Source organism: Xiphophorus maculatus, chromosome 6 (genome assembly GCF_002775205.1).
Source record: "Xiphophorus maculatus strain JP 163 A chromosome 6, X_maculatus-5.0-male, whole genome shotgun sequence".
NCBI classification, from domain to species: domain Eukaryota; kingdom Metazoa; phylum Chordata; class Actinopteri; order Cyprinodontiformes; family Poeciliidae; genus Xiphophorus; species Xiphophorus maculatus.
This window is the reverse complement of record NC_036448.1, coordinates 22888671-22901046: the sequence shown is the minus strand read 5'-3', so window position 1 is coordinate 22901046 and position 12376 is coordinate 22888671. Positions and strand designations below refer to the sequence as shown.

General features: G+C 37.9%; 1 protein-coding gene across 4 annotated transcripts in view; it reads left to right on the top strand.

Moving 5' to 3' along the window:
• The window catches only part of mtcl1 (microtubule crosslinking factor 1), a 90666-nt gene that overhangs the window by 50218 nt on the left and 28072 nt on the right, over positions 1–12376 (top strand). For all 4 annotated transcript variants that reach the window (XM_023335171.1, XM_023335172.1, XM_023335173.1 and 1 more), the window contains 4 exons: positions 1364–1564; positions 4364–4525; positions 7052–7219; positions 10687–10962. In XM_023335171.1, the coding sequence (XP_023190939.1) occupies positions 1364–1564; positions 4364–4525; positions 7052–7219; positions 10687–10962 (807 nt within the window). The remainder of the gene's footprint in view (positions 1–1363; positions 1565–4363; positions 4526–7051; positions 7220–10686; positions 10963–12376) is intronic.

The window sequence follows — 12376 nt, the reverse complement described above, 5'->3', positions numbered from 1 at the left end:
AAGAAAAAAAGGATGCATTGCTTTGCTACTAATAGCTAACACTATGACGACTAGATAACAAGATCAGGAAATACTTTAATTAAGAAAAACTTAGCGAGGGAGAGGGAAGTAGTTTAGTTATGCTGGCTTGACTTTGAAAACCGTAACATGTGGATGTGATGCAGTATTTGATGTGTTTTGGTTCAGTTAAAACCTAAAAAAGGCTAAATACACACCAACTCTGACAGATAATCTGTAGAGCAGGAGTTTGAACTAGCTAATCAACCACCGCTGTGTTGGATTACTTAATAGCAGCGGTAGCTAATCTACCACAATGATCACTTACTAATAATCACAAAATAAACATCAAGCCTAAAAAACTGCTGCTATAACAAACCGAATGTTCTGACCTTTGTGAGGGATGTGTGAGTGTTCTTTGGTGTTGAATCCTGAAACATAAGTTTTTGTCACTTGCTATGGAAACAAGTCTGTGTGTAACGTAGCCGACACAGAGAGCAAGGAAAAAGTGGTTTTGAGTTATTCTTCAACAGTTTTTCTGTGCGATTTTCCCATTTGTTGTGAAACCATAGCACTAAATTAATAATACCAACATCTCCAGGTTTCGTCTAATTAACGGGACGGTTCTATCGTAGCAGCGCGGCTACGGACGGCATGTAAATGAATCGTCTCTCTGCCCTCCAGTGTTTTCCAGATGTAACAACATACAAAGGGTCCATAATGTACCTCAGACAGATATGCAACATTGATTTGAGATTATCCTCATTTAAGATTTAAGCATAATTTTAACAAACAGTGGAGAAGGAAAAGATTTACACTTTTGAAACTCAGAAATTACCGATTTTTTGTCTAGAAAATTTCTGCGATTTCTCTCAAAATTTACAAGTTTTTTCTAGCAATTTTTGCTATTTTTCAAACTCAGGAATGTTCTTAACTTTGCTATAAACTTCTGCAATTAATCTAAAAAAAATCTTCTTTTCTTTTTTTAGAAAATGTTTGACTTTTCAAACTCAGAAACCCTCCTGCTTTTTCCAGAGATTTTAGTGTAGTAACATATCTCCATCTAATGTATTCATGTGATACTCTTAGGCTCCTTTTTCTCAAAATGAAAGCATCAACACAGTGTGCAATGGAGAGCATCAGAAGTTGACTAAACATTTCTAGCTTGCTAAGAATTACTGAAAAATTAAATCACCATCTTCATACAGTTCAACAAAGAGAAGCTTGAAGTGATTTAAAATGTCAAGATTTATGATACATGTCTGATATATGCCTCAGATATTTATGAATGTATATATTTTCTGCTGGTTTATGATTTAATAAAAGCTTAATAATCTGTATAAATCAGCATGGTTTTCTGTGGCAGGAGGAGCAGCGTGAAGGCCTGGAGCTTCAGGGCCTCCAGAGCCACGAGGCGCCCTGGGCTCAGGAGCGAGCGCTGCTGCAGCAGGAGGTGCGCCTGTTCAGACGCAACACCATCATCTTCTACATGAAGCTCAGGGGAATCCTGCTGCACTGGAGGCTCGGCTGCAAGGGCGACCCTGGAGACGAGACCGCCGCTCCCGACGTGAGCCACGCAGCTTCTGTTCTCAAAAATACAAACAAAGACGATTATCTTGCAGCAGACAGCTGCAAGTCTCAAACCATTTACTTTAATGATCAATCAACTGAGTGAATTTCAGGGTGCTTGAATTTGGTGTTTTCAAGGTTTGGAAAGTGCTTGATTTTTGTATATAGTTCTTGAAAGTTCTTGATATTCAAACTGCGCAGTTTGGTAATAAAGTGTAATCCAGCCCTTGATTAAAAGGCTAAATTTGGAAAACATAATTTACAACTGAAACCAGATATTTTCATACACTTTATAAAAAGACACTGACACATTTTTGTGTCTCTGTCTTAAGTTAATCAGATTTAACTATTATTTTTAGATCAGTTTAATTACCAAAATTACTTTTATTTGCTAAATATCAGTAATTTTTAAAAAGATCTTCTTTCCTAATTTTCTTTGTAAATTGTGTTTATGCATTTAATTTGAGCAGGAAGGTAATTTACCTCGACACCATTTGCTTGGATTATTTCAGTGTAATTAATATTTATTATTCCTAATTTCTCAATTACTTATTGATCTTCGTAATTTAAATAAATATTAATTTATTAATTAATTCTAATATTTTATACATTAAATAACGTTATTGAAATTGGGGGATTTTTTTGTTAAATTTCTGTTTTGTTCTCAGACCAGTCAGATTTAAAGGGTGTTTGTCTCAAAAGTTTTCTCCTTGCAGTAGAATGTAAAATACCATAATGAAATATTAATAACAGAGATTAATGAAATCATATAATAGTGAAACCGTCTTTTTAGTTCATTTGTATTGTTTTTCACTCCAAAGTGGGACATGGAAATGCTTGAAAAGTGCTTGGATTCTACGTGTTGTTTTTGTTGCTTTAGGACGTGTTTCTTGATTTCAGTGCAGATTATTTCTAAAGTCTATCAGATTGCCGGCTATTAAAACCAAAGCAGTAAAGACGATGAAAAAACGAGCATCTGAGTCGTTTCCAATGGTGGAGATATCTTGTCTCCACTGGGACTCGTGTACCTGCAGGTCTGACAGCCGAGTAGCTGCCAGGCTTGATTGAGTCTCTCCGTTTACTGTTTGACTCGTCGATTCTGCAGTCGATGTTCCACTTCTGCTCGTTATCCTCCTGGGTTTCTGGTTGATTGGAGCCGCAGTCTGTGAGATTCTTGTTGTGTTTTGTTTTGCTTTTTGTTCAGAGGATTTCCTGGAGATCACATCCTTGAGCAAAGTTTGGCCTTTGCTGTTTAAATCTCTGTTGATAGAAAACTGAGTGCTGTAGTTAAAGCTGCAGCATTGATTTAATGATCTTCAGGAACGTATGTGTGTGTGTACATACGTGATTCAATGTTTGTAAAGGTAAAAATGTTGGTAAAAATTTGGACCACTTGCAGCAGAAGACGTTTAGAGTGAGATTTTAATTAAAGGTGACTTACTATGTTTCCTTGAACAGATTAGGGTAGGTTTATAGGTAAAACAAAACATGTTCATTAAATTTTTTTTGGACAAAATCAGTTTTAGATAATGAAACTTTAGTTTTGCCTATCTTGAGCTGTTTTAGGGCATCTTGTTACTTTAAATCCAAATAAGCTGCTGCTGGCTACGATCCACGTCAATGTTCACACTCACACGTGAGAATGGCTGCTAACAGATGCGTAATTATACAGACGCACATCTTTGAAAAGCAGAAGTAGAACCTCCTGCACAACCAACAAGAATGCAGCACGTAGTTTCTGGATGGTAACTCAACAATAAAACACTTGTCTTTTCCAGCAGACGTTGTATAGCAGTAAAACCAGCTGACCACACGAGCTGGAGATCAGCTTGGGTTGCTAGGTAACAGGGTGGGGTTTGCTGGGGTTGCTAGGTAACAAGGGAGTGCCTGTCGATTAAGACTCAACAAGCTGGAGGATTTTGAATCAGCTTATTTTTCAGATACTTAAAAGGCTGGATGTTTATTGTTTTTCTTTTATTCACTTTGGTTGTTTTTAGAAGCAGTAGAGACCCAAATAGAAATGTTAAAAATATGAAAAAAAATAGAATTTTCCATAATAGGTCGCCTTTAGCAAATGAAAATCTTCTTAAAATGGAAAAAGTTAGGTACAACACAAAGTGTTTGTCTTTTATCAACAAGGTTTTTTTTCTTTTTAATTTAGCTGGCTTTTTGCTTCACTTATAACATGGGAAAATTGTCTTGTTAAAAGAGAGATAATCTACCAATGGAGCTATTACTTTTATTTATTCAATATTAAGGAGTTATTGGTTTAAAACAGCAAGCTCCTATATCTTATTGAAAAATTACTTGTTAATTTTGTTTTATTTCAAGAGTACTAAGACATTTGCACTAGAAACTAGACCAAAATTACTTGGTAAGATTTTGTGTTTTTGCAGTTCATGTCTATGTCTTAAATTTGACTTTCTGAAACCTACAGATACCCTTTATAAGCTTCTATAAGCCATAACTGCCATGTAGAGAGTGGCCTGAAGTAGTTTTAGTTTTAGTTTTTTTTTATCTGAAATGCATGATAATCACCGTACAGTTTCAGAAAGTATTGCTTTCCTTCTCAGTTTAATTCCTGCCAGATTTACTCCACCTAAGTCCACTTGTGTGTAAATGTCCAGAATATGAATCATGTGTGTTTTCCTCCAGACTCAACAATGGTTGCCTGTCTTCTTCGTCACTGTAAATGTTCGGAAAAGCTGCCAATCTGTGGCAGGAAGTGTTGCTATGAAAACAGAACGGAGCGCATGAATCAGAGCACGGCTGTTCCTGACTCGCTCATCTGTTCCAGTTGGAGAAGCTGGAGGGTTTCCCAGAGATGGGAGTGACGGCGGAGGGGGAGACAGAACGAGATGACAGGCCGTGTTTAGCACAAACGCCGGAGGACGTCCCTGAAACTGGACCCGCCGTCTCTCTGCTGTCCCCTGACCAGCACCTGCAGCACCAGAGACAGGTACCGACCCGCTTACAGCCACAATGCTCACGTTTTAAATCACTGGACATTAAATATATATACATAGTTCCCATGGGACGTCACACATCTGTGAACTTTTTTTTTACTTTATTTCTAACAAATAACATTAACATACCTTTGGAATCTTTAATACAGTGACAAATATCACAATATTATAATAAAAATAAAGAAAAACCACATTGACAGTGTTGGAGTTAAGGTCTTGCAACCTTCAAAGTAGAATGAATAAATCATTAAACAGAAGTTCAATAAATACATACATAAATTGGTCAGTTAAAACAATGTATAACTTTTCGTCTATATTATTTCTTTAACAAAGAGTCAAAAATACATTCAAATGCAAATAATAAAGGGTCTGCTCCAGCAAAAGAAAAATAAAAGTAAAAATATAACTGAGGGATCTACTTTTGAGATAAAGTTAAAACTTTGTAACTGACAGCCATCTTTGCAGGCAGTTGCTATGACAACAATAAACAAGCTACAAGCTTAGAACTACTTTCAACTCCTATCTAACTTATAAACAATAAAACTACATAGTCCATATTACTCGATTACAGTTTTTGAGTACTCTACCCACCTCTGTGTAACATTAAGATAAATATTAGTCACTGCCGAACTAGCAAAGTTAGCTTAGCTAACGTAGCTTATAGCTGCAAGCTAAAATGGACATGTGGGGCAACAGATTTTTCAAAGAGTTTGGTTTGACTCAGTTTAGTGCGAAAGAGAACCAGACCAGCTGTAAATGTAACAAATGTTACAACTTTGTCCCAAATTGAACCAAATCTACCGCTGTGTTGTCAAAACACCCTAAAGATCACAAATCCATGTTTTGTTGCTGCAAATTAAAAAAAGCTTAACTGCAGAGTTCATTCTGTGTTAAAGTCACAAATATTTAAATGAGATATTCAGCTCAGATTAAATAAAAAAGAAACTGTCATGAGATTGGGTTGGATTAAGCCAATTTAGAAACATGGCTGCACTTAATCCTGAAAATTTAACTTGTTCTGAAATTGGTGAATCAATGCTTTTTGCGCTCTTCACTTGTACTTTATTCTCCATTTCTATGTAAAAAAATATTTGGATGCTTCTGATTACAGAGAACCATTGCAGTAAGCAGATTCTGACCCAGCAGCACCAGATATGTTGGATAAACCCAGTTTTCTGCTTATTGAGACCAAAATCAAATCCTGGAATCTCAGTTAAATTTGATGTTTAAAGAAGCTGACGTGTTTTCAGGATTTTTTTTTCAGCTTTCCTAGAGATCTGCTTTTAGGTCCCAGTCGCCCATTTTACCTATCTGTAAGGTAAAACCTGTACATGTAGGCAGTCTGGATGCATTATTAATCACCCTGAAGTGCTTAACTTTGTAGAAGCTTTTGATTTTTTTCCTCTTCGCATCATGAAGAGGATTTTTCCTGAGATCTCACTTCATGGTCCTGTGGGTAGTTTTCCATTTTATCCCTACAATGTTCTGTTGAGTAACTACAGTGTGTGCAAGCTGTAGTATGTTGCACCAACTGTAGTACATTCACAGATTTTTCTGTGCGATGTTACTCAGTTATTTGCAGAAAATTACTATTCACAGATTTTTTGTGGAGCATTTATGAAGTGTTTGGAATAAAATGTGGCTTGCGAAGCTGAAATACCCAGGTGCAATGCTAGTTGATGCACTATTAGTTGGAGTTTGGAAAGCTGTCAATCCAGGAGTGCCGTTCATTTTCATTCAAAGAAGTTGTCTTGACTTGCTGTTTGAAGCAGCCAATCCCCTGTTATTCCCCCAGTCTGCTCCTTCAGACTAGTGGCAGCAGCAATTAGCAAACACCTGGTGGAACTGCAGATCTGCTGACCTCATTATATGAGCTGATTCTCAGTCCAACAATCCTAAGGAAGGTTTTAAACAGCTTAATGGAGGAGCATTGTTGTGATGACATGCTGAAGGCAGAGTGCCGAAAAGAGCAGGAGCTTCTTAAAGAGACAGAGGCCTAATTTCAAGAGGTCAGATTTCTTTTAACTCATGTTTGATGTATTTTATAACAACTGAAAGTAACATAGTTACTTGATTGTGCTATAAAATGGCTTTATGTGCCTGGAAAATACAAACTACCAGGCATTTAAATTTAGCCTTCACTTTATTATTGGTCATAAACTTTCATGGCAGCTTCAGGCCTTCCTGCACCTGAGCTCATTTAAAATTTTTCTGAAAAGGCTGACAGAGCCAGCAGGCCTGTAGTGACACCTCCAGGTGATAACTGGTTTCCCAGGAACTGAGTACTCTCCACTGGAGGACCACCACAAGCAAAACCCACCACTGATCCAAGCTGCTCAGTTCTCATGCAAGGCTAATAAATCATATTTCAGCTTTTATTACAGTGCAACTCTGAGATTTCAAAGGATTTCTGGCATTATTTTGTTCCCTTCTGTGTCTAAATATTTATTCAGGCTTCCTGTGTGCAATGTTGCTGTTTTATTTTTAAAATAATTAAAGTGTTGGTTGTCTGTTTGCAGTTTGGTGAGAACAGGCGAGTGCTGCAGGCCCTGCGATCGCTCCTGGAGGAGTTTCGAGACGAGCTGAGGGAGGAGCAGATGAGGCGGTGCCAACTGCAGCAAGCGTACGCCAACGACAAGGCCGCCTGGGAGGTCAAATGGACGGAGATGAAGTGCCAGGCCGCCCAGGTACAGATGGCGTCTCACCGCCCACCTTTAAAGGAGCACAGCAATCTGGTGGAAAAAAGCTGTTCTTTCAGTAAACAGTTAGAGGACAGGAAACATGTTGCCTCTTCTAGGCGTGACGGCCAAATCTGAACATGCTGCGTGCGTTAGCCTTTCTAGGCTGCATTGAAATGATTAAAAATAAACCTAATTTTGATTTAAATGTTGTTGCCGAGGACATTTTGCATTTAAGATAAAAAAAAAACCTTGATATGTTCTACCCACTGCTTCTCAAGTGCTAATTTTAGCTTCACCCAACTATAAAAAATAGTTTCATTTATAAATGATAATATTGTTGTTTTGAGACCAATTTCAAGTAATGTAATGGTGCACATTTGCAAAGATCAATAGACTTTAAATTCTAATGAATATTTGTCACTGGAAGACATTTTAAGTATCCAAAATCAATAAACAAAACAATAGAAACAGCAGATAAAATTAGTTATAAAGTCTTTTAAATTTATAAATCATAGACAAAGTTGTCCTTAGAAAAGGACTAGCTGAGACCAATGCATCAGAATGAAGACCAGTTTTTGTAGGAAGAGAGAGAAATGATAAATTATGCAAATGTAAAGTAATGAGCTTGTATTCATTTATCTTGCGATTAATTGATTTATTGTTTGTTGTGATAGGCCTACACCCAATGCACATTCTGTCAAAAAATTAAAATAAATCTTCTATGAAGCACCTTTTGCTGTCGAGTTATTAACTGGTTAATCCAAAAACAATGATCAAGCGTACTCTAAAGAAAAGCTGTTATTGGGCTTTAGGCGATAAATGTTTACTTTCTTATTTGTTTTAAATATGCTAACCGAACGTCCTGGAGTTTGTCTCTGGTTGCTAGGTAACGGGCTTGGCTTCTCTGGGGTTGCTAGGTAACCGCCTTGCTGACTTGTGACGTTACATTCTGGAGGTATTTTTTAAATGGCAAGCTGTTTTTTAAGCACTTGGATTATTTTTAAAAGCAGTTGAGACCCAAGTAGAAGTAGAAAAACCATTCAAAATGTGAATTTTGCGTAATTGGTTGGGAAAGAAAAGCCCAGAAAGGACTGAACCCACGTTAAATCGATCCGGCAACTCAACCTCCTATAGAGTTGCAGTCAGTTGGAGGACATGTTCTCCGTTGGACCAAAGCGTTCGGAGATCCAATCTGAAGCTCACCGTGTCAGAGTGGAGTCTCTTCTAAGCTTTATCTGATTAAAAAACGGGAAAATGCAGCTTTTGGAACCAATTAGGAGGTTTGAGCTATTGGAAGAAGATTATCTTTTTAACTCTCGCACTTCTAATCCGCGCGGCTCTTACACGGTTCAATCCCCCCACAGTGCAGAGGTTGCTGAGGGCTGCACTGAGAACTAATGTGCTTAGTTTCATCTGATAATGTCGGCTCGCTCGCTCCGGGCTGCTTCGTTCTGATTAAGCTGTTTGAAATGTTCTTTTTACCCATCATGATTACGCAGCTCAGCAGAGCGGAGGGGAAATGAAAATCGCCCCTCACCTGTATGTTTAGATGTGAACATAAGGTCCAGTTTGACCTATGGCTTGTTTGAAAAGCCTCACAGAGTTTTATAGCTGCAATATAAGCAGGGCAAACAGTTGTGAAAGTTATGCAAGCGGCCTTGAGACGCTCCTCACATCGCTGAAACACTTCGTTCTGGTTTGTACCGTTCTGCTGGTGGATCAAAGCCTCTCTGAAGATCACAAAAAAACGAGAAGTTGCACCCTTTTTTTGTTGTTCTGCAGCTTTGAAGATTTCTGCAGGACCTTTGAGTCCTTCATTCAACATTTCTCTTTCTCAGGAGAAGACGGATTATAGGACAAAGTCAAGAGAACAGCTTTTGCGTTTTGTCTGAAATGAACCGAGGTGCCCAGTCACAACCCAACAGACAGTACGTTGGTTGTTTTCATCTAAAACCTGTGGTGCATTTTTTTCCCCCTGGAACAGATTAAGACCAGTTTTTAGCATGAACAAAAGCAGAAAGAAAATAATAAAAAGCAAACATGACTTTCATCACATGTTGGAACCGTTCACAGGCCTTGTCCACATGTATAAATATATTTATAAAAACAAAAATATCCGCCACATCGTTTAAAAAATACTATTGTACACGAGATCGGTTTCATAAATCTTTTCATCCACATTAATCCATACAAATCTTTAGCTCCACCTGAGAGTGGTTTTAAACATGCCGCACCCATAGGGGGCAGTGTAGCACGAAGCTAAAACCTGTCAGCCAATTGGATTGCTTCAAAGCAACCACGACTTGTTATTCTGACGATTAATTGAATAAATAAAAAAATTGGCACATTCTGCACATTTCATTTAACCATGTAAACTTATTTCATATAGTATTTAAATGCTTTAAAGTATGTAAATAAACAATTCAATCCCTTTTAGAAATTAGAAAATAAATATTTCTATTGCAGAAAATTCAACAACACACCACATTCTTTATCTTTAATGCGAACTGTATGTGTTTTTTAAAACGGTTTTTACTTAATGACAAATTAAGTCATATGCTCTGAATATGTTGTATGTTGTTCTTTCAGCAAATTCCCTCTTTTGAGTCTGTATTCTCCAATTACTGATTAATCAATTACTGGTTGAATATTTCAATAATCAGTTAACCACGATTAATCCAATTAGTCCAATTAATCCATTCAGTCAGAGTTAAAATTAGATTATTTTTTTACAGAATCTGAACCAGATGTTCCATTTGAAATTGAACATATTTACACACAAAAAGTTTTTTTTATTTTAGATGCCAAATGTATTATTTTGTACAGTTTTGGCTTAATTACGGCTCTGAGTATGTTGTTCCTTCAGCAAAATTGTCTTTTTTGAATCAGTTAGCGATTGATTAATTACTAAATTAGTTGATTATTTCATTAGTCGATTAATCACGAATAATCCAATTAATTGATTTAGTCCTTTTTAAAGGAGGTGTTTTTTTTTACAGAATCTAAACCAGATGGAGCTAAAACCGTGCCATGTGAGGTTTGATTGACTACAAAATTAGTTGGCAATTATTTAAATTATCAATTAATCATGACTAATCTGATTTATCGATTCAGTCCTACTTAAAAGGGGATTTTTTTTTGTTTGTTGTTGGTTTTTTTACAGAATAGGAATTAGATGAAGCTAAAATGATTATATAAGTTATAGCATAGCTTTGGCTTAATTCCAGCTCAGAATATGTTGTTGTTTCAAGAAAATGGCCTTTTTTGAGTCAGTTAATGATTAATGGACTACTAAATTGTTTGACGATTATTTAAGTTATCGATTAATCACTGTTAATCATTTCAGTCCTGGTTTTAGTCTTCACTCTGATGACAAAAACAACATTCTCTGTTCTTTAGCCACACATCTTCCTGTCTCAGGTGTCATATTTCTTAAAATCTACCCCAGTTGTCTGTGTGTTTGGTCTGAGCAGCTGGAGGAGGAGGCAGGTGAAAAGGTGCGAGGTGAAGCTCAGGGAGGCGAAGAGGAGCCGCCTGGAGGAGAGGCGGAGTGGGCCCTGACCCAGGAGCGCGAGGAGCACCGGCGCCTGCTGGCCCAGAGCCACAGCGAGTCTCTGGACCTGCGCTGGAGGCTGCAGCACGGAGAGAAGAGGTGGAGCCGCGAGAGGGCGGAGCTCCAGGAGCGCTATGACCGGGAGCGCCAGGAGTGGGACGGCAGCATGAGGGAACTCCGCTGGAAGATGGACCGGGTGAGAGTCGCTGGGACTGACCCAGTTCTGGACCGAAGTCTAACCAAGTGAGAGAAACATCCAGAATTTAAGAGAGAACTCTGGATGTTACTGTAGAAGATGCAGCTCTGCTGGTTCAGTAAGTTCAGTTCACTGAACGGCAGCAGGAAGATCCTCGTTACTGTCCCGTCGCCATGGCAACGGGTTTCATTCAGACATACAGATGGTTAAAGATCTAAACACATTAACTCAGCATCCATCCATCCATCCATCCATCCATCCATCCATCTGTTTATCCATCCGTTTATCCATCCATCCATTTATCCATACATCTGTTTATCCATCCATCATCCATACATCCATCCATCCATCCATCATCCATCCATACATCTGTTTATCCATCCATCATCCATACATCCATCCATCCATCATCCATCCATCCATCCGTTTATCCATCCATCATCCATACATCCATCCATCCATCATCCATCCATACATCTGTTTATCCATCCATCATCCATACATCCATCCATCCATCATCCATCCATCCATCCGTTTATCCATCCATCCGTTTATCCATCCATCCATCCATCCATCCGTTTGTCCATCCATCCATACATCCGTTTATCCATCCATCCATTAACCATCCATCCATCCATCCGTTTATCAATTTGTTTATCCATCCATCCATCCTTTCATGGATCCATCCATCCATCCATTCATCTATCCTTTCATCCATCCATCCATCCATCCATCTATGTATCTTGTACTAAATATGAAACCTGAATGTTTTTTCCAGGATTTATATTTATTTCCAATCCCTCTACATAATTAAAAAATAATTTGACATGAAAAGGACTGAGGGACTCTGAACATAGGATCTTATATTAATCAGAACATCTCAGAGAGATTTTTAAAATGAAGATGATGAAATATAGAAACATTTTCAAGCCTTACAGATGAGACCAAATCAAATCTTGAAGTCTTTGACTTTGTCTCAGCTGATCACAAATGATTGTATTAATCTGAGAGGAGAAGCAAAGACAAAGCTCTCAGATTGAATATCATCCCTGCTGTGGTTAAAGCAGCTTCCGAGGGTCACTGAATAATGGATTTACTTTTTCCCTCAGTTTCACCGGATGCTTCGCTCTTCGTTTTGTGGCTGCTGGTCAAAGCAAAAAGCAGAAGAATGAGCATCATTACCATGATAGCACTGTGAGACTATTATCATCTAAAGCAGGGGACAGGAAAAACAGCTCTCTTAACACGGCTAAAAAAAGATGCTGATGCACCAATGAATGTAGATATGAAGCAGTAAAGGCAGATACATTATTCAGCAATGTGTTACTAAAGCTAGCCTAAAGATGCTCAAATAAGCCGGCTCTTCTTTCTTAACCCTGATGTTACTAAGGGACTCTTATTACATCAATAAATT